Source organism: Desmodus rotundus, chromosome 3 (genome assembly GCF_022682495.2).
Source record: "Desmodus rotundus isolate HL8 chromosome 3, HLdesRot8A.1, whole genome shotgun sequence".
Classification (NCBI taxonomy): Eukaryota; Metazoa; Chordata; class Mammalia; order Chiroptera; family Phyllostomidae; genus Desmodus; species Desmodus rotundus.
In genome coordinates, this window is record NC_071389.1 from 64,872,669 (window position 1) to 64,900,255 (window position 27,587).

The following is a 27,587-nucleotide window of genomic DNA, read 5'->3' on the forward strand; positions in this document are numbered from 1 at the left end:
CAAGTCCCTCTGGACCAGAGTCTGAGCCTGTCCACCCGGCCGCAATAGAAAATTGTCCTTCTAATCTGGCGCTGCCTCTTCACAGATGGGTAAGAATCGTAATACTTGTTTTAAAGCAGTGCAGTCGTGGTGTCTGGCATGGATTTAAGTCCCCTGAACAAACTACTTATAGCTGGTTTAAAAAAAAGTTATGTTTTGTTGGTCTCTGTTTACATTGCCTAACCGTCAAGGGACCTTAAATCAATGTTCCTCAAAAAGTGATATGCAAAACACCTACACATCACAATCTCCTAAGGCAGGGTGCTTATTTACAACATTCCTGGACCTTCTCAGGCCCAATAATCTCCATTTAAAGTAGTCTTTACTGTAGTTTCCCGTAAGTGCCAACACTACAGATATGCAGGTGCTGTAACGTGAAGAGTTAAGATGTGAAAAGTGCAATCTGTCGAGCTGCTCTGTACATACCAGCACCATCATCACTGCTCCTATCACTGAGGGAAAGCAGAGACTTGAACCTTTTTTCTCTCTCAAGCCTTTGCCTTTCAGTGTCCAGTCCATCACTTCTTTTTAAAAGATTTTATTTATTTATTTTTAGAGAGGGGGGAAGGGAGGGAGAAAGAAAGGGAGAGAAACACCGATCAGTGGCCTCTCACATGCCCCCAACTGGGGGCTGGCCCACAGCCCAGGCATGTGCCCTGACTGGGAATGGAACTGAAGACCTAAAGTTTCGCAGGATGACGCCCAACCAACTGAGCCACAACGGTCAGGGCTACTTCTTGCATATATATGTATGTATCTCACACAAACTTTTATACTGCAAGCTAATTATGTTCTTCATGTCACTGGCCTTTGCTATTCCAATGACCTTATTTTAAACAATCTATGTAACAAAAAAAACCAGAAAACAAGGACCTCTAACAGCTTTATTAGCTGTAATAATATGCATTATTTATAATTACATATTATAAAGTACATATAACATGTAATTATAACAAAAACTTTAGTTTTGAAAAATGTTTTATTCAAGAATTACATAATTTCAAATATCTTCCAAAATAGCTTCCTAGACTGCTACAAAAGAAAGCAAAATTCAATAAGAAATTTAAATCATTAAATATGTTTTACTAGTATATACATACATAAAGCCAAGCAATTAACAGTTAGCCCTGGAATGCGTACCATGTCGTCTGTTTTTCCTTATTGAAGGCTCAATCCAGCACTTCGTACAGGCTATGTGCAGCAGGCCGAGCTCAGTGACCACAAGAGCTGAACACCAGCCGCCTCAGTTTATAACTGCGGTAGTTTGTCAACAGGGGTATCGAACTTGAAGTCTGTAGGAAACAGATCTGGGGCCCGAGGGTAGATCAGTCTGTAGGACTGTCTGATTGTAACATCAGCAACACCAGCAATATCTCCAATTTCTAAAAGACAAAAATCAAAATGTTAAAAGTGTAACTTCCATCCTACTACCTTCTATTACCTGAACTTCAATTTCTGGGAGAAAGCTCTATGAAGTGCCAAAATGAAAAACAAAACCAAAACTATTGATTTTTAAAAACTGGTAACAGAATTACATACTGAAAGTTGAAAGCAGGGCTAAAGTTAGTGACAGTGATGGTGGGAGTACTTCTGGCCTCAGAGGGTCACCAGGCCAGCACCGCAGTTCGGCTATGTGTGAGACGTCTGGCCAGTGCTCAGGGCAGGGCACTGGAGCGGCAGCCACTGTACGGTCGGTCGTCGTGTTTGAACTGACAGCTCCTTTTCCTTCACGGGAAACCTCTTTGAGGATCCCAGAAGCAATCCATGGGTACATTCTTAGGAAGACACTTTTATCATTTGTGTTTGAACGCTCCCCTGCAACATCTCCCCGTAGCTAACTTCTGTTAATCGACTAAAACCAAAATGGAATCACACTCTAAATATTGTTCTACAGCTTCTTTGTCCTACTTAGTACACCTGAAATCATACAGCCGTGTATTATAAAATGTAGGTGTTTCTCACTACTGTAAATACGGTTAAGCACACCCACTGGGCACACATGAGGACTGTTCGCACGGTGATTTCTGCAGTCTCTTCCAGAATCCTAGGAGTGGATACATTTTAACCCTTCGAAGTTATCACTTTTTTCCTTCTTTTTATTAAAAGAAGTCTGAAAGGACTACCACTTGTCATATTTGATTAGTTATAAGTACCCAATTAAAACATTTTTTAAACGCACCCTTTAACAGAAACTTATTTTACCACCTTTTCAGAGTCAGTTCAAATGAGTGAGGCTCTGCAGACTTGCAGTGCGGATGCCTGCCATCGGTGCAATGAACTGATTTTAAACTTCCTTTTCGTACATTACATCGTTCCAGACAGAGATACTGATGAATGCCAACTACTGAACACATATGGCTGCTAGGGAGAAAAAGGCCTTAAATTTCAATGCAACCATTAATGTAAAACACAAGCAGAAGAAACTGCCAGATAAACATTTTTCTGTTGTTGATTAGAATAAACTTTGTAACTAGGAAACAAAGTAAGGACCATCTATGCCTTGCTTTAGCTTATAAATTCTACCAGAAGACTCAAAATTTCCTTAAGGAGTATGAGTGAAGCCCAAAGACAATCGATAATGGAACATTTAAACAACTAATGGTTGGCTGCTTCTTTCTAATCATTCTTCTACATAATTTACTCTCACTGATACAGAAACGCCGCCCAAAGCCAGGGCGAAAGGCTGTTCTGAATTATAAAATTATAAAAAATTATAAAAAAATTATAAAATTATATAAAATTATATAAAATTATAAAAAATTATGTGTTTTTATATGTGTTCTGAATTGGGTTTATAAAGTTACTGCAGCAAGTAACTTCACTACCACACTTTAAAATTTAGAATTAACTGCTCTTTTTTTCTTTATACATCTTTTTGAGCATAAAAGAATGAATGAATTCATGCTTGTGAAGAAATTCACTTTAATACTTGTGTTTGAAAACAAAATTAAATTCAAATACGCTTTAGAAGATGCGAACTACTTACGCCAGTGTTTTCGTTAAGAAACTAGCACTGCACTGAAGGAGAAAGAGGACAGACAGGCCGCGCAGAATGTTCCAGCCTGACAGCCAGGCAGTGGGAAATAAAGCATGGCTCCCTCCTATCAAGACTTAAAAAGCTCAGTTTTTTTGAGGAGGGGACCCTATTCAAAATAAGCAGCAAAATGTAGCAGGGGGGAACTTCTACAAATAAAAAATGTACAAACTAAAATGCCATATTTTTCGGACCATGAGACGCACCTAGGTTTTAGAGGAAAACAGGAAAAGAAATTTGGAAGCAAAAAATGTGGTAAAATATTTAATAACATAAATAACATAATATTTCACCCTATGTAAATGTAAGCTACATTCGGACTATAAGATGTACCCCCATTCCCCTCCCAAATGGGGGGGGGGGGGTGAGTCTTATAGTCTGAAAAATATGGTAATTCAAATGGGAAAAAAGTTAACTCTCTACAAAGGGTTATACCTCCAAACATTTTTATTTATGAGCCACTTAAAAGGGAAATGCTGCGTTTTTTTTAAGTTTTGATACTAAGGAGATCTGCCTTTTAAAGGCGAGCTCTGGATATTGACCTGCTTCGCACTTAAACAGAAATACAGTTCAGTACTACAGCCATGGTGGTGGCAGCCCCTCCCCTACCTTTCTGGGTCCTCTTCTCAGCTGATGCCTGCGAGGCCATGTAAATGGCGGCGGCTGCCACCGATATCGGGCTCCTTCCAGGAACCAAGTCCAACTCCACCGCTTTACGAGCTATATGTGTAGCTGCCATCTGCACTTGTTTAGGAAGACAAAGGTTGGAACAAAACCTGGACATGAAGTCCCCGGTTGTAATCAAATCCACACTGGTTTCCAAAGCTTTCAAAATAAGTTTAAAACATCGACCAATTTCTTTCTTAGAAATCCGTGATACAGCACATATTTCTAAAAAAAAAAAAAAAAAAAAAATTAAATAAATCGCAGGTCATACAGTTCGTTTTAAAACCTATCATTCCAGATTACAAAATACACTATAACAGCAATAAATGTCTCCATGATACTTACCTTAGAGCTTAAAATGTTATGTAATTTAAATGTTTATCAAAATTTAAAGTTTTTTCAAAAGTTAAATGTAGATCTTAGTATTTCAAAATGTTAACAACTCTGAAGTTTTAATTTATGCAAATAAGTTTCTTCAACCAATCAAAAACATCTTTGATATCTATATATTAATCTACAATAAGTAAAATATCAAGGGGATGAAGAAAATACTCAAGCTAAATAATGCTTCTCAAACTACACCGTGTCCTATGTACATGCCATCCCTGCAATCACAGGCTCCAGCGGGAGATGAAATACACGACCCTGTTAGTCTGAAAATCCAACTAGCAAACACTTTCAAAATAAATTTAACAAAAGCTGTAGTTTTAGTTGTAATGAAAAGGATGATACAGGTCACTGCCTCTTCGTAGTGGCGTAAGAAAACGTAAAACTTAAACATTCAAACCCTAGTTCTCTCAAAGCCTCCAACTTAAGTGTAAAAGTGTAAATTATGTAACTCGAGGGAAACAATCTCACCGATGCGTTCTAAGGATTGACTCCCTCACCTGTAGAGACCCAGCTGTAAGCAGAAACTGTTTTCCAGGAAGCACGTTTACAGACTTAGTACAAAGCCTTTTACTCTGGTTTATAACAACGGGTCTCAAAGCTTACAAAATTCTGTTAGTCAGAAGACCTCACCACCAAGCACACAGGACTTGCATGGACTAAAACGACTTTACATGGGAGGACAGCCTGAGCAGCACATGGTCAGGAAGAGCACAGAATGAATTCTTGTCAAGGAACAAAGCAGTGGGCATTTTACCCGGGGTGCACCACTGTATGTGAGCACAAGGACATGACAGAGCCACCTGGCATCAAAGCTGCCCGACTCTGGTCTCTCACTTTAATGTGACATAGATAACACGTTTTATCCGTGCAACTAACTGCTTACCTTTAAATGTCCTGGGGACCCCCTCTTGTCTACAGGCAATATAGAGACAAGCAGAAGCGATGGCATCATTAGCTCTTCCCTTCAGGCTCTTCTGTTCATACACTTGCTTGAATAAATTATTTGTTCGATCCTTCAAAGCAGAGAAACTAAGTTTAATTAACTCCAGGCCACTTAATTAGATGCAGTATCAAAATTTCATGTGTTCATTAAATTATGCAAAGTCAATGCCAGAATGGCTTAACAGAGCTAGACAGCTACTCACAACTATATTTCTAGGGAGGTTGATTCTGTCTGCCATGGTAGTAATTTCCCTGAACGCATTCATCATTGCCCGATCAGAACTACTCATTGTTCGCCGATTTTGGTACTTAGAATTGCCAAATTCATCGAAACTTGCAGCTCCTGTACCCTATAAAACAAAGTTTTATTACTTTATATAAAAAAATTTGAAAACCAAAATGAACAATTTCTAAAAAACATAACTTACATGACTCCATACGCCCAAGAAACCTACCCTGTGTGTAACCTACCTATTCTTCAACAGAAAAAGTACCAGGTTAAAGTGGCTTTAGAGATGTTTTCTATCAAATACTTTAAATATAAGAATATCTATTATTTGAGAATGTAATCATATAAATCATATTAACAGACCCAAAAGGAAAACTCAACTGATTATCTCCAAAGGTGCTAGAAAAAGGCAAGTAAACACAACTCGAAATTCACTTTTTGAAAAATCTGGTAAAATACTAAAAATGGGTACTTTTTCATATTAGAAAATCACCACCCCAGGCCTAAAGCCAGCAACGTGATTAAAAGAGACACATTTGCAACATTAGAGTCAGAAGACAAAGGCATCTCCTACCACTACCACTTTGTAACACTGTGCTAGAAAAACTAGCCAATATAATGTCATTATAATTACTTAGCATAATTATATTACTATGATTATATTAAAATTAGGTAAAAGAAAAATTCCTACAAAATCTAGGAAGGAAAAATTATTTGCAGATATTATCTTTGTTTACCTAGAATACTTAAGAAAATCACTTTAAAAACTGCTATGAGAAAAATAATTCATTAGAGAGGACCAAAATTAATAAACAGAAATCAATAGCCTTATACATGTAATCAACCAGTTAGAAGACAATGAAAGAAAAGCATTCCAATTACAACAACAAAAAAGGTATCTAGGAATCAACTTAAGAAACATGTAAGACCTTCATGAAAAAAACCTGAAAACATCTCTTAAAGGACACATACAACCTGGGGAAAGGCATACCTTTTAGATAGGAAGATTTATCAAGAAGTTGTCAATTTTCCCTAAGTTTGCAAATAAATGTAACCAAAATCTCAGTGAAAATTACCAAGTTTTTTGGGTTTTTTTTCGTTAAACAAAGTGACCCTTTAAATGGAAATGACTAGTGAAGAAAATGCTGAAAAATAAGAGCAATGAAGGAGGGCTAAGATTACCAGTTTTAAAACAGTGTGGTATGGCATTTGACTAAAGATAAAGAATGGATAGAAAGTCCAGAAATGTTCCCAAATATTGTGTGGGCCAAGCAAATTTGCTGGGTTTCTTCCATATGATGGCTCTAGTAGCAACTTAGCTGTCTTTAAGCCCATTTGAAACGATTTTGTTAGATTGTATTGTGACAGCTGTCATATCAGTGTACATTTAAAAAAATTTTATTAAAATCGATGAATTTTTGTGTAGCCATTTTAATACTGAAGAGGAAAGAAAGTAAGCGACATTTTCAGCATGTTATGCTTTATTATTTCAAGAAAGGTAAAAAGGCAACTGAAACTCCCCCCCCCACCCCAAAAAAGATTTGTGCAGTGTATGGAGAAGATGCTGTTGACTGCATAACGTGTCAAAAGTGATTTCCGAAGTTTTCTGCAGAAGGTTTCTCGCTGGACGATGCTCCACAGTTGGGTAGACCATTTGAAGCTGACAGCGATCAAATCAAGACATTGACTGAGAACAGTCAACGTTATACCACTGTGGAGATAGCCACATACTCAAAATACCCAAATCAATAAAGTTATGGGGAAAAATGAAAAATGTCTCTTATTTTACAGGAAAAAAATACACAAACTTTTTGGCCAAACCAATACATTTAAAAATTTAATAGAGTTGATGCTTGAGTAACCCAAGTTTGAACTGTGCGGGTCCACTTAACACATGGATTTTTTTCAATAGGTACATATAGTATTGTAAATATATCTTAAGATTTAACATTTTCTTTTCTCTAATTTACTTTACTATAATACACATAACACACAAAATGTGTTAATCAACTCTTTATATTATTGGTAAGGTTTCCAGTCAACAGAAGGCTATTAGTAGTTAAGTTTTTGGGGAGTTAAAAGTTAGGTGTGGATTTTCAACTGAGCAAGAGGCTCCTAACCCCTGTGTTGTTCAACGCTCAACTGTATATGATAAATGTAGCATTAAAAAAATTCTTTTTTTTTCCCATGTAGGCATAACCACTTTCAGAGGACACGGGATAAATTTACAATAGTGATTACTTGTTTCTGACAGAGAAAAGAGGGGTTGCAGTGGGAACTGAGTCTGGGGACCAACGATGAGGAAAATTTACTGTGTTGTTTTTACATTTTTGTTTTTGAGTCATGTTATTTCCCCTTGGAAAAAAAATTAAACATTAAAAAATGTCATGTCAATGAGTTACAATCTTACATCTGAAAATGTCCTTACTATCTGTTTTTTTCCAGTCTGTAAGACTATAGCAAATGCAGAAATCACCTAAAGATATTTCTCTATACTATAATCTTTTTAACCTAGTGTACACCATGTTTTTCAAATCTAACAATTTATAGAGCATGAAAAAATAATTAATGACCTGCTTTTTCATACTTTATTAAAAATAGGCTATGCATTAGTATAGATTAAGTATTAAAATAGCACACATTTCCTTTGGAATAATGTCAGTACTATTTCCCATTTAGTTATCAGAGCAAAAAAGAGCCAGGTTGGTAGGAAGACTATGCTACTGTCTTCCATAATAGCAGCGGCTACCATTAACTGAACACATACTACACACTACATGTTGTTATAAATACTCTATGTATATTCCCATGTAACCCACAATCGGTATTAAGTACTATTATTCTCACTTCACTGATGAAAAATGTGAAGCTTAGGTATTTTCAACACTAGCAAATATGATATATTGAGCTCCAATTTATCTTATAGGTGGTATAAAGAGAAAAGACATTACTAATGTTCTACGAACATATCAATATAAATTCATAGAGACCACACTATGTTTAACTTAATTTCTGTGCAAAATGTGCTTCGTAAAAACAAGGGCCTGAAATATAAAGACTCTAATTTTGATCTGTTGGCCTCCCCTTTAAGAGGGAAGCGATGCATAAGGCAACCATCAATCACAATGGTATTACTGGCAAATCTCACTCTCAGGCCAAGATTCCTCACTGATACTTTTGCAAATTTCCCAAGATCCCAGGTCTTTGGTCAGGCCCCACTTGGTATTACCTTGCCAATCATGGTAGACAAATCTCCATCACTCAAAAGAGGATTCTGAGAATCTCCAACTCGGGATGGATCTTTTGTTGCTTTATCATTGCTGAAAGTTCTCCATTCAGACCCCACATCAATAACCCGGTCACCTAAGAAAGTAAGCACAAGTCTAACCAGTCTTGTCAAGACAGGGTTTAGTTAACACCATCTAAAATGACCAGCTCAACCCTTTTATTCCCAGGAAATCTGAACATGGACACTGGGGCTCCAGAGTCACTATTGTGTCTCAGACTTCGTCCGCAAGCATTCCTTTAATCATTGTGCCAATCCGCTAATAACCCTCTAACACATTATGCTATGATCATATTCTAACTCTTGGAAGAAAGAAGAACTAAAGACAAATAACAAAATAAACCTATTCACATGTGATGCAAAGATAAAGTAACAATGATTCTGAACAAAAGTTTGCACGAAATGTGCAACAGGCAAGGGAAAATAGAGAAAACACTTCACAATGGTACCAATTGCACATGCTTTAATATAAAAATTACTGAGTTTGCAAGGGAAATGCTTAGCAAAGAAATAAGCTTACTCCTATGTTTTAGTATGTACTTGATGAAAAAATATTTTTGGCCAAATAATTTATAAAAAATAAACTTTAAGCCTAGAAATCAGTGAGAAAATACCAAGTAGGCAATTTTTTTCCTTTTAGGCAGTGACTAAGTATGTCATGCCAAGAAACCAGACATGAATGGATCCTGTTAATTACTGCTTTCGGAGGAATGCTCAATGGCTAGTAGACGAAAATTAACTGAACCAAAATGTTCAGACAAACTGAACATTTGCATATGCTACTCACTGTGCCCTTTATAAATGTTCTCTTTTAAAGGCAGGTGTCATTTTTATCGCCACTTTAGAAATAAAATTAATTTGCCTACGATTACACAGCTAGAACTGAAATGTACATCAAATTCCAGTCTCTGTTCTATACTGCATTTGGGTTAAATATGAGCTTTTCTACCAACATGTGATAAAGAAAGCAGGAAGCAGACCATCCTCCTCTGTGCCTATACACAACAAACGGGAGAAAGGAGCAGCAGGTATCAGTTACCTCCGCACTTTAAAGAAGTTCTGGCACTGACAGTAAACTAATAAAATATTTAACAGTGTGGGCTCTACCGCTTGCTGCTTAGCCTTGGACAAATTACCTCATTTCTGTACCTTTACTTTCTCAGCTTTAAATTTCCCCAATAACTTCACATTTTAAAGATGTAAAGATTAAACAGTAAGCTAATAGGTATACTGCATGCAAAGTGCTTTAAAAGAACAGTTCAAATGAGTGTGTGATATTAGCTATTTACTGCTATGAAAATGAAAATAAGATGGCAGATATTCTGCCATTTCCCCCCTTCTGGTGGGGGAAATAAGGGGAGGCACCATTTGTAAAAGATTAATCTCCACATTTCACTTTAAAAGTATCAGAGTACTTTGTTGCAGGTATTTAAAGAGGTAGGCAAAGAACAGAAGAAAGGAACTCAATGTAGACTGTGCTAAACCTTCAAAGCTATTTTTATATGGTACATTAATTAAAATGCTCATAAACAGCACAGATATCATAATCTAATGGTTTCTCATAAATAAGCAGGTAATTACACAACAGAATGATTCCTGATGGTTTGGAAAAATTAGTTTTTCTCTGAACACTCAAATCACTTCGGAGTAACCACACATTACTTGGACTACCAGGTGTCCGTGTCACGAGGGAGCGGAGACCAGTGGTTGGGCCCCCATGGCCATATCTATATGCAACAGGAATGGCCAATGAAGCAGAGGCAGACAGATCAGTTGTAAGGCAATTTCACAGATTATAGATTGAGCAGTTGGCCCAAAATAAGGAGAAAAAGAAGGTTAAATGTATGGGACTGTCATGATGAATTTCTCTGCTTTCTTCTCATAATAACAAACATTACTAAACTTGGGAAGCAATTATAATTTATATCAATTAAGATTTAAAAAACTTACCTGAAAATAACAAAAACTGTAATCGTGCACTGAAGCCTTACTACAATATTAAACAAGGCCCACATCTCAGAGAGCACTCTAACGAGATTGATTTTTCTTCTTTTTATAAAATACTACTACTTGCTTACTTAAAAAATAGTGCCCTGGCTGGTGTGGCTCAGTGGACTGAGTGCCGGCCTGCAAACCTAAGGATCACCAGTTGGATTCCCAGTCAGGGCCTGTGTTGTGGGCCAGCTCCCCAGTAGGGGGTGCATGAGAGACAACTACACATTGATGATTCCCTCCCTCTCTTTCTCCCTCCATTCCCTTCTAAAAATAAAACAATAAAATCTTTAAGAAACAGTACCTAAGAGGTCTATCAGGAAAAAGACCAGCAATTGTTAGTATAATGAGAACAGTTTACACGACAGCAATGTAAACTGGCAGGCAAGGAGAGTGGACTGGAATGTGCATGTGTGAACAAGGTCGACTTCACTGTAGTAGTCAGCAGGGGTGGTACACACCATTGAGTGAGCATGTGTACTGTGTGGCTGTCACATTCAAAATGACTGAGCGAGTAGAGCAACGGATCTGCATCAAATTTTGCATTAAGCTGGAACATTCTCCTGTGGAAACTACTCAGATGATTCATAAGGCCGCTATGGGCAACTGGTGATTGGCAGCTTCATCACAACAATATGCCCACTCATGCATCACAACTTGTGCACAGTTTTTGGTTGAAACATCAAATCGCCCAGGTGACTCAGCCCCAATACAGCCCAGATTTGGTAGCCCTGTGACTTCTGGCTTTTCCCAAAACTAAAATCACATTTGAAAGGAAAGAGATTTTTTAGACCATTGATGAGATTCAGGAAATTATGGCAGGGCAGCTGATGGCGACTAGAACTGTGTGAGGTCCCAAGGTGCCTACACTGAAGGGGACCGAGGCACCACTGTACTATGTACAATATTTCTTGCATCTTTTATCTTCTTCAATAAATGTCTCTATTTTTTGTATTACTTGGCTGGATACTTTCTGGACAGCCCTCATCATATACAACAAAATAACCTGTATTCCCAATACCCAGAGACAACCACTATAATATGTCTTGATTTTCCCCAAAATTAAAATTAGATCACATTGTGCTTGCTGCATGACAAGATCTTTTCACTAAATTTATATTAAAACATCAAAGCAAGATTTTTAGATAAAGTTTAGCCCTTTAAAAGCATCCAGTAATTAAAGTGATACCACGATGTCTCCACACACCTATATTTTCAAAGAGAGAGAAGTCAGTGTAACTTTTTCATAGTAAAATAAAAACCTGAACATCCACAAGACAAGAAACTACTACAGCCTTCAATTTTGGAGTTGTTTACTAAATTTTAATTTTAAAAAAGAAAAAAAAAAATCAGCCCTGGCTGAGTGGCTCAGTTAGTTGGAGCATCATCCCGTCCATCAAAAGGTCTCGGGTTCAATCCTGGTCAGGTACCTACCCAGATTGCAGGTTCAATCTCAGGTCGGGAGTGTGCAGGAGGCAACCCATCAATGTTTCTCTCTCTCTCTCCCCCCGCCCCCCTATTCCTCTCTCTCTAAAATCAACTAAAAATAAACAAACAAAACCATATCCTTGGGTGAGGATTTAAAAATATATCAAATGTCATCATTACCTTGTAGTATTTTAATTAACACAATAAATGTATTAAGAGAACAGTGCAAATGAACAGGCAGGTAGTTAATGCTCACATCTTTAAATCCCTAGAAATCAAGTATTACTTAGCCAAGATGCCTCATTTTTCACAGCATTTTCCTTTTGGTCCAGAGTAACTTACTGTGAGTTTCTTTTATGGCTTGTTTTATAAAGCCTAATAAAAGACAAGATGGATAGGGGAGGGTGAAATCTGGCCTAGAATATTATAAATAGAAAATCAGAACTAAGTAGTGATGTAATTTTTCTACATGTGTGGGAATAGTCTACATGACTCATTCAACAATCTCTGGGGTGTGCCAAGAGCCATTGCCTCTTTTTATATTTTAATGCTCAAAACAGCAATTACAAGAAATAAACTTTCCAAAATAAGTAACAATCATGAAACTACAACTAGACCATCAGATTAAGTGTGCAAGTAAGAAGAAACAGGGCAGACCATTCAGGGAAAAAAGTCAGAATACATAAAAGATAATCATTTGGAAAAACACCTAAGTGATGTGGCATTTTAAAAACTGCTCTGGAAGGGAGGAAACTGCAATACAGAATCTTTTAAGGGTCACTGTACAAGGCAGCCATAATGTTTGGGTATATTCATCTTCTGACAAAGCTGCCTGCCCATTAGCACGTGCACACACATACCCACAATCTCACACACCTTTTAATGTTCTAGAAACGAGAAACATGGATTTAAAGGGAGACACAAAGGGGTTTTCTCACTTTACCATGACCCTGACGTCACTTCCAAATGTTCTATAATGTGCATGTTCTAACCTTCGAAAATCGCAAAAATAACTAAGACTTAGTTAACTGGCTGCAGCTAGAAGAGAAAGTCTACTGAATAGGACGTTTTGAGGCCAATCACTAAAAACTGGGGAGCAGTGGAAGGAAGGACTGCTCCTCTTAGCCCATACTTGGAAAGGTGGAATTGTGATGCTGGGGACATAACTCGGTGCCGAGTGACCTACGTTTTCGTCTCCCTAGGTCTCACTCTGAGTAGAATGGGTTCAAAGTGTCTGGAGTTGAATTTCAGCAGTAGCCTTGCAATCCTGTATTTGGGTTATAGTATTCTTGTGTTTCTCTGGTGTTGTCCCCAAGCTTTGAGTAGTACTATTTGAGTATCTATCTTTTGTGCAAAGGAAAAGTACCATTTTTCTCTGTGGTCCAATACCCATTCCCCTTCCATTGTCAATAGAAATGACAGTGGAAGTGAGATCTTCTAGAGGAGTGAGTCCCACTCTGGACCGCATTCTGAATCTGCCCACCAGACCACAGTAGGAGATTGTTAACTTTTACAGGTGTCTTTTTTAACCACCCACAGGGTTTTGTAAAATTAACATCTGCCAGAAAGTCTAAACATAAAGATGCATAATAGCTAAAATAATGCTACTATAACATACAACAGGACTACTCCCCTCTCTCTACAGTCTACGATCTTTAACACTCTGAGCAAGTTACCCACCCAGAAAAGCAAACACATCCACTATGTGTACTTACAATTCACACACGTACAGCTTTCAATGCATGTATCAGAGTGGAAGGTCTAGAGTATTAACTAAGATATTTTATCATATCTAAAGAGAAAAAGTTTCATCTCTTTCAAGAAATTGAGAGTACCTGCCAAAATCATTCATGCCACTTTAAAATGGTTCAACTACTTCGGCACCTACCACCTTATGATTTGGCAATTCCACTCACATATCTACGTACAAGTCTCACACAAAAATGTTAACAGTAGCATTATTCATATTAGCTAAAAAACTGGAAAACAACCCGAATGTCCATCAACAGTAAAATATATACAATTAAATACTCCTCAGCAAATAAGCTACTGACACATTTCAAAAATACTACTTCTAAGCCAAAAAAAAGTCAGTTACAAGAAAGAACATCCTCTATGATTCTATTTATATAAAGTTCAAAAACAGGTACGATAATCTGAGGCTAGAAATCAGTACAGTGGTTGCTGTTGGGTGGGGATGAGGGATGAAGGTGACGGCTAGGAAGAAGTTAAGAAAACGTCCGAGGTAAAGGGGCTGGTCTACACGCCGTGTGTGTTGGTTATACCAGCACATGCAACGTCCAAACTCAAACGGTAGATCTGAGACCTGTGCATTCTCATGTATGCAATTACAACTCAATACATTAAGATCATTCCCACCAAAATACTGCTGATTTTGAATTAAGCTTCACCAAGCCTGTATGTTTGGTGAATGATGGAGTAATTTTTATCAATCTTCTTGGACAAGGAAATACACTCGTTCTCTCATTTCGGATTATATGTACTTCACATTTAAGGCTAGAACTATTATTTTTCTGTTAAAAATCTCATTTTCTAAATAGTAATTGCTGTAATATTTTATATGCTTAGATCCAACCACTTTTAAAATGCTATTAACTCAGTCATAACCCCTTCTACCATTCCCATGATTTCTCAAAGAACCTAGGGCTACTGTATGCTCTTAACAGAAGTCTTGCATTAAAAATAATTTTGAGGGGGAAAAATTTTGAGAACTATAATCAAGAGATATTCTAGAAAGAAACACTATTAATAATATAGCCAGTCTCAAAAATCATAGTTTATGTTCCCATAATGTAAATTAGGTAGGAACTCAAACTGAATTATCCCTTAGATACAAACCACATCATAGTTAATTTCCCATACTGGCCCATAAAATAGATCCTAAAAAATAAAACAAAAACCACCCTGTATAAATCAATAGTGTAATTACCACTTGGAAAACAGTTTGTAAAGAAAAATGCATTGTAAGTTCCATCCCTGACTACCTGAACACACCTTGTTTTCCTCAACTACAGGCAGCTGTGCGGCAGCAACAGATACTGAGCTAAGGACCTGTGGCTCTGAGGAAGGTATATTCTAACCGTGGTGACAATAAATTTAGTCATTCATACACTAATACTTTTAGGCCTCTAACTGTGGCACATGTGCCTTTTCCCCTCTACTCAGAATGACTTTCCCTCCATTAGCCCTTACTCATTCTTAATGATCTTACAAGGTGAATTCAACAGTAATTTCCCCAGGAAGTCACCACCCCATTCCTTTGTATTCTCACCACATTTGGAAAACCAGTAACAGAGCTTTTAACATGCTATGTTCTATTAATTTAACCTCCTCCCTTCCACACACTAGCCAAATAGTTGTCCCAGAGGTTGCTTACAGCATCTCATCTTTCTGTCATTCTCTCTGACCAGCACAGTGCTTAGCAGAAACATGTAGCAGAAAACCCGACAGCTTTTTAAGCCCTACAATATGAATTTAAGTAGCTCTGTCACTTACTAGATGCACAATCTTGAGCTAATTATCTAAGCACTGCAAGCCTCAGTTTACCTTTTTGTAAAATAGAAAAAACTACCTCAAAGAATGGTTGTGTTAACTGAGTAAAATTAGTAATTTTCTCCTGCTTATAAGAAAGCAGCAGCAAAATTAAAAATTCGAAATTAGGCAAGAAGGCTGTCTGAAACCAAAGCAAGAATTTTGACAGTGAATACAAGTATTCCTTAAATTAAAAATATAGCTTGGTCAAACTGAACTAAAGCTGCATTTGTCCCTTCAGGAAATACTGCTGATGCAAATGTAAAGATGATACCCCAATAATCTTTACAATACAACTGCAGCATTAAATGTGACAGACCCACAGCAATCACTCCAACACATTTCACAACTGCCTTGCTGTAAGAATAGCACCTCAGACTTAGAATCACCCTCTTTTTCTACAAAGTTAAACAAAAAGGACCATTTGTATTTCCAAATTATGTGTCACTGAAATTTCATGCCAGAATTATACTATATATTTTACACACATCTCAATTGATTCTAACAATTCCTAAGAATTATAAGATGTATTGTACCTGTCCTTTTTTATACCCCAGGTGGTGAGAGGGACTTATTTCACACTTATATGAAATAAGGAAATTAAACTTGGTGAGATTATGTAACTTGAATATAGTTACACAGCTTTTAATTAGTAGAGCCAAGCCTGGACTCAAGGGCCACTGACTCTTGGTTATACACATGAGATACCTGCTCTACAGGAATTTGCAGTCTAGGTCTGCAGACATGGAAAGTGTGAAAATAAATATTAAAAAATCTAAAAATACAGAACATCTTGAAGACTGACAAACTGTCAAGTTAATAGTATAGATTTGTGTTTCTTAATATGATATATGACCTGAGCTAGAATTTCTGGAAGAGAAACCTGGAATCTTTTAAAACATATTTCCCAGTTGATTTTTTTTTAGGATTTAGTTCCAGCTGATTTTATTTCCTTTTCAAAAAAAGTTATTTACAGAAGGTCTATATTAACACTTCGACAGGCAGTGAACGTGACATGATTACTCGCAGCTGATTCTTAGTGCACATCCATACACTCGTGTTTCAGACTCACTGGTATAAACAATACCCAGAATGAGCTTAGAGGGAGAGGTCAAATGGACTCATTTATTCCTTCAAGTTTACCTAAGCTATTTTCTAATATCTTCCTTAATTGTTCTTAAGAACAATGAAAGAACTCAGTTTTAAATGGTATGCAAAAGTGGCTTTAACTAGAAATGATACCACTAGTTCTAAACATTACCTCATTGTGAAATCCTAACTGTAAAAGTTATGATAACCAATTTCATGTTTTAACAGCTACTCCAACAGGTTATTAACCTAATGCTTTGCTGACTATAAGCCAACATATAAACAATGTACAAGGTAAAATTTGTATACAAATTGATGATCTAAATATGATTATACTGCCACCTAGTGCTCATTTTTTAATGTAACACAATTACACTGTTAGGATTTGGGGGGAAACCCACAAATAAAGTGCTGTTACAGCCAATAGTTTCATGGTAGAAATGACAAAACTTTGCTTTAAAAATCGGCCCTATTTTAGAGGTCACTACCAATATTTTATGGATTACTATATGGTGAGATAGCCAATCACAAATCATAACAAGTCATATGTTTAAATAAAAATCCTGTAATTCAAATAAAAAAGGAAAGTCAAACAACTGTTACATGGTAAATAATGTTAAAAATAGCCACAAAAATTTTTAAACAACCCAAGTTACAAGACTAAATACTACACAACCATTTAAATATTGGGAAAGGAAACAAAAAAACTAAATGTTAGTATTCTCCAAACACAGCAGATCGCCCACCCACATGCTCTTCTGCAACATGACCTGCCACTCTCACATCCAGGTGGAGCCTGTTTCTCCAGCCCTTCCAATCTAGGTGGGCTCTAGACTGCCTTGACTAATAGAATACAGAAGTGATCATATTCTACCCATAGCCTTTAACTACCCAAGTCCAGCTTCCACTCTCTCAAAACACTGGTTCTTGGGATATTACTCTTAGAAACCAACCATGCATGAAATATGGCTACACTGAGACAACCAGAGGGAAGTCCTAGGGGATGACAGGCCCACGTGGGGGTGCCAAGAGCACAGAAGCACCAGAAATGCAGGTGAGGCAGCTTCATGGAAGTGGATCCTCCAGGTTCAGCCAGCGTGCCACGTGAAAACAATGGCCCAGAAGAGTCCTTCCCAAATTAATAACCCATGAAATCATGAGCAATATAAAATGACTGTTAGAAGACACAAAGTTTTGAGGTAGTTTGTCATGTAATTGAAATAGAAATCGTTTCCTGAAAGTATAATGTTGCTTTAAGAAAATCCTAGAAGCATGTGGTGGTGGTTTTGCAACTGAATGGTGGACTTCACAGAGCCTGTCAGTGCAGGTTTGCAGGACAGTGAGACAAGTGTTGTTAAAGACTGGAGAAAAGGCAGTCTATATAGTGTAAGATAAAATATAATTTTTATATTATAGATCATTTTATTAAAAAAGATGACAGTAATGACTCACCTAGGTGCTGACTTATTTGAGGAGTAATATATGGCTCTGAAAATGACAGCTGAGTATTATCCAGCATTGAGTTTGAAATTAAGAGGAGTTAGTGACAAGTTGTCATACATTTCAAGCACAAATTAAATATTAATTACAGAGTTGTCCAAAAACAATTCCAAAAGAGTTTCAGGTTCTAATCTTGATGGGTGATTATTCAATAAATATGGTATAATCTACAAAGTTTCAGACAATGTAAAAACTTTATGGCAAATACAATCAATTCATTATGACAAGATCATTTATTAGAAAACAGATGATGTTACATGTATGAATTTAAATTCCTATGAACATCAGTATCTCCAAAAAGGAAAAAGCCACAAAATTCATGCTTTAAGTGGACTGCAGAGTACCTGCTCAGATTAATTTCTTCCCTGTCTCCACAGCATAAGAAAGGCTTGAATTGAGCTGGCAACAAAGAGCATATGTCTTTAAACCATCAAGATAATGCAAATCAATATATAATACAATCTAAATTTATTATTAATATGTGATAATGATATTTTCGTATATATTTATATGTATCTTTAAAATTTAGACTCATGGAGTACCATGTTCAACTAAGCTATTTTTAACATAATTTGCTTGATGATACCATCAGCAAAAAAAGAACTTCAGCAGACCAGCCCTTGTGTAGTCATGGAATAGATTCTTCACCTGCAGGACATCGTATTACACATTTAACCACAAATATCTGTGAATGAGGCTACTGTGTATTTTCAACAGTATTTGTTACATTAAGTAAATAAAACCTTTTAAAAAATAAAATAAGATACAATAGTTTTGATGCTGGTGTTCAGGACTAAAAATAAAGTAAAACTAAAAGAAAACTAACTTCAGTTTAATATAGCAAGAAAATGCAAGTAAAAATTAAGGATTCCAAGCACAAAAAATCATATAACCCTGGTGAATTCCATCTTCTTTTTCCAGTTGGTTAATCTTACCCAACTATTTTGCTGGTCACAGTGGAAGTGAAACTGATGGAAGGGCTGGAAATATAATGAAATATTATTACACTTCTTTTTAAGTGGCTAGAGAAATTAGGAGAGCCAAGAAGATGAGTTATATTCAATTTTTTGGGTCTGTCAGACTCTTACTCATTATCGGTTTGATCTTAACACTCTGGAAGAATCAGAGCGCTCTCACTGAACTTAGGTGTTAGCAAACATTTTCCGTAAAAGACCATACAGTAAATATTGCAGACTCTGACTCAAGAGATCAAACAGAGGATATTAAGTAGATATTTTTTATAAAAAGAAAAAAAATCCTCGTTTTTATTGATGAAATTAAAAATATAATACAATAATAATTAAATATAATGTTATAATACATACCTACTACTGAGAAGAATGGGAATTCTCTTCCTGGGAGATAACATTTCACGTAACTGGAATCCATAGTTAGCTTCCCTATCATCAACATTGCTTACAAATGTTCATCTGCCAATGTTGTGTTAACAAGATTTAATGTATTTCATTTTTAAAAATACCCTTTTCACACAGATAAATACTGCCAATTACTAATATTAATCCACAAGCATATGATTTTAATTGAGTATATTCAGTGCTTGATAGGTATTTATAGAATTTTATTACATTCATCTGATATTTGCCTTTTATCATGTCACTACATTGTAGATTAATCACTTCCAATTGAAGGTTTGGTGGAAGTTACTTAATTGTACAATTAAACAGATTTTAAAAGATGAAAATTTCCTTTGCATTTTCATCCAGGTCTGAAAAACACTGATAAAAATATAGTTTCAGTCTGGAAATGTATCTGTTGCAGCTGTTTGGGAATGAAGATCTTAGCTTTTGTTTTAACTTCTAACATCACTGAAAATATATAAAACACTATATAAAGCAATTTGACATTACTTGTGATTCAAATGTTAGTTGCTGTCAAATTGACTTTATCACAGTGCTTAACATATAGGCACTGTTTTGCCTTGCAGTTCTACGTTGAATTCATTAAGAAATATTAGCCGGTCTGAAGCAATAGCTAATCACTAAAGCCATTCAGTTTTTAATAGTAGTTGAAAGCAGTACTGGTTCAGAAAAATTTCAACATTTCAACCTTGCCCTGAGCTTAAAAAAAAAAAAAAAAAGAATGGCAGGAAAACTTTGCCACTGCTAAGCAAACAAATTACTGTGTAGCAGAGCAAATTAGGATATTCAGTTTCTATTTCTGAAAAAAATTCATAGAACTGATGATAGGTCCATGAGACTGAATGAAATCCACTACTGACACTATTGGATCAATAACAACACATGATAGATTCAAACCTTTTCTACAATGTATCTGCTGATGAAAAATGAGTAACTATTGGGGTTTTTTAATCTTTCATTTGTGCACTCTTTGTAAATTTGTCCAGTAAGTCCTCTGCTCCACATGTATTTTCACCACCATCAGTTGTAATACATCGTAGCAGATTCCACTTCAGGTTGTCCTGAGCCATTACTTTTGCAATTTCTTTGAAAATACTTTCTCCTGTAGTTGTTCCATGCAGTCACTTCAAACTCTGTAAATTCTGCACTGACTCCTTGAATAAATAGCTCACCAGTAACATCTGTCTAGGCATAAAAAGTCTAGGAAAAATACTTGAAATAATTTGCCTGGTATTTTGAGTATTGATGTTTCTCCCAATGTCAACTCTTCAAGCAACGGTTCTTGCTTAAAGGCTAACAGACTTAAGTTTATTTCCTCGGGACATATTTCTCCAGCTGCTGCAATCACACACAAATTAATTAACTCATCACTGATAAATAGTTTTCCTTGCTTAACCTACAAATGAGACACTCAGAAACTTATTTTAGCTGCAGCTTTATTTTAATTCTTTTATTTTCATAAAGGAATTCTGCTGTGATGAGATATTCTACTTTACATTTCTAAATTTTCTGACCATTGTTTTCCTCACTTGGGAGTATTATGACAGTGCTTTGTCTGGTAATCTCAATGTTTACTGTATTCTTTTAGCACAGCTAAACTATCAAAGCATAATAAATACAATGCTTCACAATCTAATTCAATAACAAAGTAACTCTTAACACTCTATCCTTAAAAGCATGGCATTCAAAGTTTTTTGTTTGTTTGACATGGTGAGAATGCAAGGGTAACAAACACAAACAAAATGTTGCAGTATGGAGATATGCTTGGCTGGAGTTTTAACTGTATCAACTGGGCTTTGCAGCAGTATAAAGTGATGAGAGCAACATATATGGTTTCTGTTTCAACTACTAAATTCTGCTGTTGCATTTTGAAAGCAGCAACAGACAATATATAAGCAAATGATTGTGACTGTGTTCCAATAATTATTAATGAAGACTAAAATATTAATTTGATGTTTTCATGTGCTCAAAATATTATTCTTGATTTTTTCCAACCATTTAAAAATGTAAAAGCCATTCTAAGCACACAGGCCATATAAAAACAGGTGGTGGGTTATAGTTTGCCAATCTCATATTAAACTTATTATGAGAGAATGTAGGATTAAAATTTGGCTCCCATGCAGACCGAGGAGCTAGACTGACAGATTACTTAAACTTCAGTTTCCTCATCTCTAAAATGAAGATTATGTTAGTACTCACCTCACAGATTTCTCTGAGGATAAACTGAGCGAATACATAAATCATTTAGAACAGTGCCTACTGTACAGTAAGTGCACAAGCTGTAAATATTTCTTGAGTATAATACAATTGCAAATGGATTCCAATTCTTATTAGCAACTCTGCATGATTTAAAATTCCCAATGGAGGTCTGAGGCAAGCAGCCTACTGGGATGCATATTACAGATGTCCTCCAAGTAAACACACCCACGGTATATCAGCATTTTGGTTCTTAAGTATTTCAAACCGCTCAGCATTACTCCTTTTCTCAAGCATGTCTGCAACTCCCCCATAAGAATAATTGTTAAATAGATCATCTCTATTCTGAAGTTTTGTTGTATGTCTAGATTAGTGAGCAAAAAAATAAGTAAAAGTGTAATTTTAAGAAGTCATATTTTTGACAATAAACTATACAGTAGAACAACATAAATAAATCATTCTATATGAGCAAATGAAATCACAACAAATCTTTTTTTTTTTTTGTCTAAAAGGCCTTGGATATGATTCAATACAGATATATTTTATACTCTGAAATAAATCATATTTAAACCCCACAAAAGTTAGATTACGTCTATTATTTCATATGTATGTGTATCATCCTGCTGTCCTCAAAGTCCCATCAAATACTGGGAAGGCAGGGCACGGGCTGGGTGGAGGTGGGCAAAGTGGGGGAAATGGGGACATCTGCAATAGCATCAATAATAAAAATGAAAAAAAAAAGAAAGAAAAAGAACTCAGGAGACTGAGGGCCTTTTTTTTTTGGTGTGGATTAGCTGTCTCAGTTTGACATTCCCTCCTAACCAACATTATGAAACATAAGCATGTGAATTTACAATTAAACATAGTATCTCTGAATGATTTTACTTCCCCCCCCCCCAACTTTATGTTTCACAATAAATATGAATTACCTATAGGGGAGAACAGTCAAAATGTATTCACTAGAAGACAGTTTGGAAAATACACAAAAGCAAAGTATCTAAAAAAGTGATTTTAGTTAAAACTATAATAACTGCTTACCTACAACCAGGCCACATTCAGGACAGATCATATCACCAGCTCTGTAGTCCTCCACCAAAATCGCATCCGGATGATTTGGACATGTGACTCTTGGAAGAGCATCCAAACTAAATGAAATTAAAAAAAAGGTATTTTTTAATATTCTCCCAACCAACATGTAACAATATAGTCTTTGAAATAGGAAAATTTTGAACACATTTCCAATATTATATATTTATAATACATTTAAGCTAAATTTTCAAAGAAAACATCCCAGTTAAATTACTTTAAATTCTAGCTAGTTATTAATGGGTAGATTCCACTGAAATTATTTTTTTAAGAAAGTTACTGGTTTGCAGACATAGAAAGAATGAAAAACTTAAATAGAAAAGTTTTTTTCCTCTTAACAGGCTACCAAGTTTTTAAAAAATGTTGATTAGTATAGGAGTGGCTAGGCACCGCAATAACCTGTGACGTTTACCAATAACCGCTCAGTGTGCGCCCTTGCTGCCAGATTCAGCACACCACACTAACCCCAACAGGTACATAAGAGGGTGGTAGATGTGGCTCTGCTTAAGACCTGATGATTTCATCTGGTGCAGACTGAGTTTGTTAGCAATCAAGAAATGGCTTCTAAAGCTGCCTTTCAATCTATTTGTGGTATTAATAATTCGCTCAATTATCTTACTTTGAAAATAAAACAGTTTGGGGAAGACACATCAGCCTTCGAGGGCCTGACACAATCAGTTTCAAAAAGCAACAAAGATATCTGGCATAGATTTGGTAATTATTTCGGGGGTATCACCTCACAATAAAATAATGCTGAACCATAATAAAGATATACAAAGAAGAAGACCCAATCGTAATCCAGAGACTTTATATCCAGCAAAGCTGACCTTCAACGAAAAGACCATTGATAAACTGTTAACAACATGCAAGAACTCAAAGAATATCATTTCCATTAGCCCTTTCCTATGAACTCACTGGAGACTGAGTTTTACACACCCAATATGGCAGGAGAGACATCAATGCAAAGATTTGTGGTGAGCCAGTTTTAGACACCGAACTTATAAAGGCTGTATGCTCTAAAGGTTCAGGTGAAATACAACTGTAAAAGAATGAGGACCTCTGTAGAAACTATTAACATGTTTAAGTACTCGTATCAGTGGCAGTATAGGTATTGTTATTCTGAGAATGTTTTTTGTATTATGTGGAATAAAGCAAATGTTTAACTATGGGAAAAATTCACTTGCAGTAATGCAGTAAAAGGTTATGTTATGGCCATCACAAATATACATCTAAAAGACATTACCCATGTAAATAGGTATTAGTGGTTTTGAATAAAGTTTCTCGTGCAAATAAACTGAGAATGGTAATTCTCAAAATAAAAGGCAATTCCCACTGGAAAACTGAAAAAATTTCATCCCAAAATTTATATATTCAAGGTAACAAGAACATATGTAGATCTTTTCATTGAAAAATGGGGGTGTGGGGTTAGCTTCAATTCACGCTTATTCCATAAATTCCTATATAAAAATATTTTAAGAAATTATGACAAATATTAAGAAAGCAAAAATTATGAAAAGCTATGTTGAAATAAAGGAAAATGTTAGCAGAGTAATAGTAATTACAAATGCATAAAATGGGCAGCCAGGTGGCACACAGCATACAAAGAAATGGGCTGATGTATTTTGCACTCTTAAAAAGGAGCTAGACCGTCATGTAGTGTGTGTATAAATGATAAAGAAACACCATAAAGATATGCTAAATGAAAAAGCACAGATTTTATACAAAATTGGAGAAAGTGTGAATTACAGTTACATTCAGTAAAATGTGCGTGAATGGATGAATATTTATCAAAATGCTGATAAAAGAAACTAGACAGATGAACACATGTGTCATTTATAGAACACTTAAAGGGGGCAAAACAACCCTATGGTGTTAGAAATCAGGATGTGGTAATGACTAAGTGGTTTTTGATTTCTTAGCCTGGGTGGTAGGTCTGTTTATATGTTCACTTTGTAACTGAGCTGCGCACTTAAAATGTGTGTGCCAACTTCAAAAGCAAGGCACAGTGTTTACATTAGACTACTTTTTTTTTTGGCACGGGGGGGGGGGGTGATTAGAACTATATGCATATGTTTGCTAAAGCACAAACTTAGTGGGCAAAACCCAAGAAACTGGGTACAATGACTGCTTTGGGGGAGAGTTAGAAGGCTGAAGCTAGAGGAGAAAGCAGACTGCTTTCCACTTTTCTTTTTGCTTTTCTACCATGTGTATGTGTTACCCATCCAAAATAAAGTGAAATCACGCCAGTCACCTTTTAAACAAATTACCCACAGGAGTAATACAGAAGAGAAACCACAAGGCAGGTTGTAGGGAAAAGGAAGGGGCAAAAACAATAGGGAAGGAATGTGGAAATAATCACCCCTGAATTTAAAACAACTGACACAACCCAAGAAGCCAGATAATCCCAACTTCATTTTATAGCTAAAATTTACTGGGTGCCAACCGTGGGTCTAGTGCCATACATACATTATTAATTTTGAAGCAGCCCTGCAAGACAGGCATCATTATCTCCACTTTAAAGATTATTCTCAGAGAATGATTTGCCTGAAGTCACAGAATAAGTGGTGGAGCTTAAATTTGAACTCAGAACATTTGTGCCTCTTCTCTGTGAAAAACCAGGCAGTTTCACAGCCTAGTAACTGTGTATCTTTCTCAAGGAAAAAAATAGCTAGAAGTAGAAATACTAACATTTACCTTTGTTCTCACTGGTAGAAAAATTCAAGAGCTGAACAAGTGCAATAACATATAGAACCGGACCTGTCTAGAAAAAATTTATTTCCAAATTTTTTTAAACAAATGAAGACAATAAAGGCACACAAAGTAAAGTGTTCTTAGTGGGTGAAGAATTTATGAAGTGCATTTACTACACTTACACTGTAACATTTCTGACACATACAACTTCCTGTTCTCTTACATGCAAAAGCCGTGCCAAATATGCCCACCGTTCAGATCTACCGCCACGAGGGACCCTGAGCTGTATTTAGGGTGCCTTCGGGAAGCGGACGTTTTCCACCCGCCTACCAGGACACCTCACCTGCCCGAGCCACGCCCAGGCGGAACGAGCACTCAGTCACAGAAGGGGAATCAGTAAACAAGCGTGTGGACGACTTTAAGGGTTGTTTTCAAACAGGCCACTAGCTAAAGCTGCCTCAAGGCCCCCCTTTTTAATAAATACAGAAACACACAATAGTCGGTCAGTCTTGGAAGTTACCAGAGGGGCTCGGACTTCGCCAGCTTGCTATTTGCGACAATGGTATTCACTGGGAACTCAACTGCACAGATCATAACAAGTTCAAAAACGGACGCCAGAGTTGCCTTCCAGAAGCTACAGGCCCAGTGTGACACTTTTACTGCATTCTGAGTTAACGAGGGAACCACTTGCGGGAACAAGAAACAGACATGTGAGTCTCTACGCTGTTCCAACACTCATTTTGGAAAAGCCAGTACTGGCGTGACTCAGTTTACACTCATGCAGAAATACTATACCTACCTCACGGTGGTCAGGAGAGAGAATCAGGACCTGCAGGCATTCTTCAGGCCACAGAACTAAAGGCTGTCTCTCTACGGGCACTGCGTGCATTTCCCGCAGAAGTGACTACAACGCATTTTTAAAATACATCGCAGTGACTGCCCAGCATATGCCAGTAATTTCCTACAGGCCACATTTTCTTCAGGAAAATGCAGGCGACCACCTCTGTAAAGACATCTCCTAGAAGGAAACTTGTCGAATTTCCAGAAGTGCCTTAACTTCCATTCAGAGGGCCTTTGGGATGGTAAGCCGTTTGCTTCAGGCTCCCCCACACTGGCGTCTCCAACTTTCTAGCTGTCAGCTTGCCGGCGACCGGGAACCAACCCTTTCCCGCTCTTAGCAAAGGAGGGCTCGGCGGCCCTTGGGCTGACTGAACCGTAGACAGAAAAACAAACGCAGAAAAAAGTAACGAGAAAAAAAAAAGGTTGAAATATCCGCAAAAGACGAGGAACTAGAGGCTGGGGACACGGGGACACAGGGACGCCCCCCCGCCCCGCCCCGCCCCAGAGGGGTGCCTGGGGGAGAGAGCGATCTAAAACGCTGAGGGGCTAACGCCGACGGTTCTGTAACCCTGCGACACCCGACAGCCCTGCCGGTCGGCAGGGTCTTTGTCCGCCCCGACCGGACGCACGAACCGGCTCCCCCCCGCATCACCAGCGCGCTCTGCCCGACGCCGCAGCCCCGGCGGCCGCCCGGCACGCCCGCCCGCCCCTCAGCTAGCCCGGACCAGCCACACATACTAACCGGCTGGTAGACGCCATCTTCACCGCCACCGGGGTTCCAGCAGGAGAGAAGAACGACAACAACAACAGTCTCAACGTATAAAGGGAACAGGAAGCGATTGTGGCGACGAGACGCACCGAGCCAGGCTTTTATAGGCCCACGCAGTCGCAATAGGACGCGGCTACGGGTCGGGAGAGAGGCCAAGAAACGTATGCCACGTGCTTTGCGTTTTCTTGCTTTTCTAATCCGTTTCTGTGATTTGCTGTATTGCTGGATGAATCAGCTGAACTTCCCAGGAAAACTTTCAAAGGAACAGTGCAAACGGGCTTCCCCAGAGATACCGTAACTGGACTGAGTTAAAATACAAAGGCAACCTTAGCTTGGCGTTGGAGGCAAAGCCCACACCCCCGAGGGCTAACGACCCTTCTCTTCACCCGGAAGTCAGTTACTCGGGTTGGACTGCAGTTTTTACTTGCCTGGAGGCTAATTCCGCTAAGGAATCCGGAACGAAAGGAGAAATTCACTTA

At 37.3% G+C, this 27,587-nt stretch overlaps 1 protein-coding gene across 2 annotated transcripts; it reads right to left on the reverse strand.

The window, feature by feature from the left end:
- Window positions 1-909: 909 nt before the first annotated feature.
- On the reverse strand, window positions 910-27,229 carry GTF2B (general transcription factor IIB). Of its 2 annotated transcripts, XM_045199504.3 has the most exons (8): window positions 27,082-27,193; window positions 26,299-26,707; window positions 22,761-22,867; window positions 8,530-8,663; window positions 5,275-5,421; window positions 5,013-5,142; window positions 3,683-3,964; window positions 910-1,421 (listed from the first exon to the last, which is right to left on the reverse strand). In XM_045199504.3, the coding sequence occupies exons 3-8, from the start codon at window positions 22,789-22,791 to the stop codon at window positions 1,288-1,290; spliced, it is 858 nt and encodes a 285-aa protein (XP_045055439.2). In that variant the 5' UTR covers window positions 22,792-22,867; window positions 26,299-26,707; window positions 27,082-27,193; the 3' UTR covers window positions 910-1,287. The 2 variants fall into 2 exon arrangements, with proteins under 2 accessions (XP_045055439.2, XP_024421162.2); XM_024565394.3 differs by lacking the exon at window positions 26,299-26,707 and having other exon boundaries at window positions 27,082-27,229.
- Window positions 27,230-27,587: the final 358 nt, after the last annotated feature.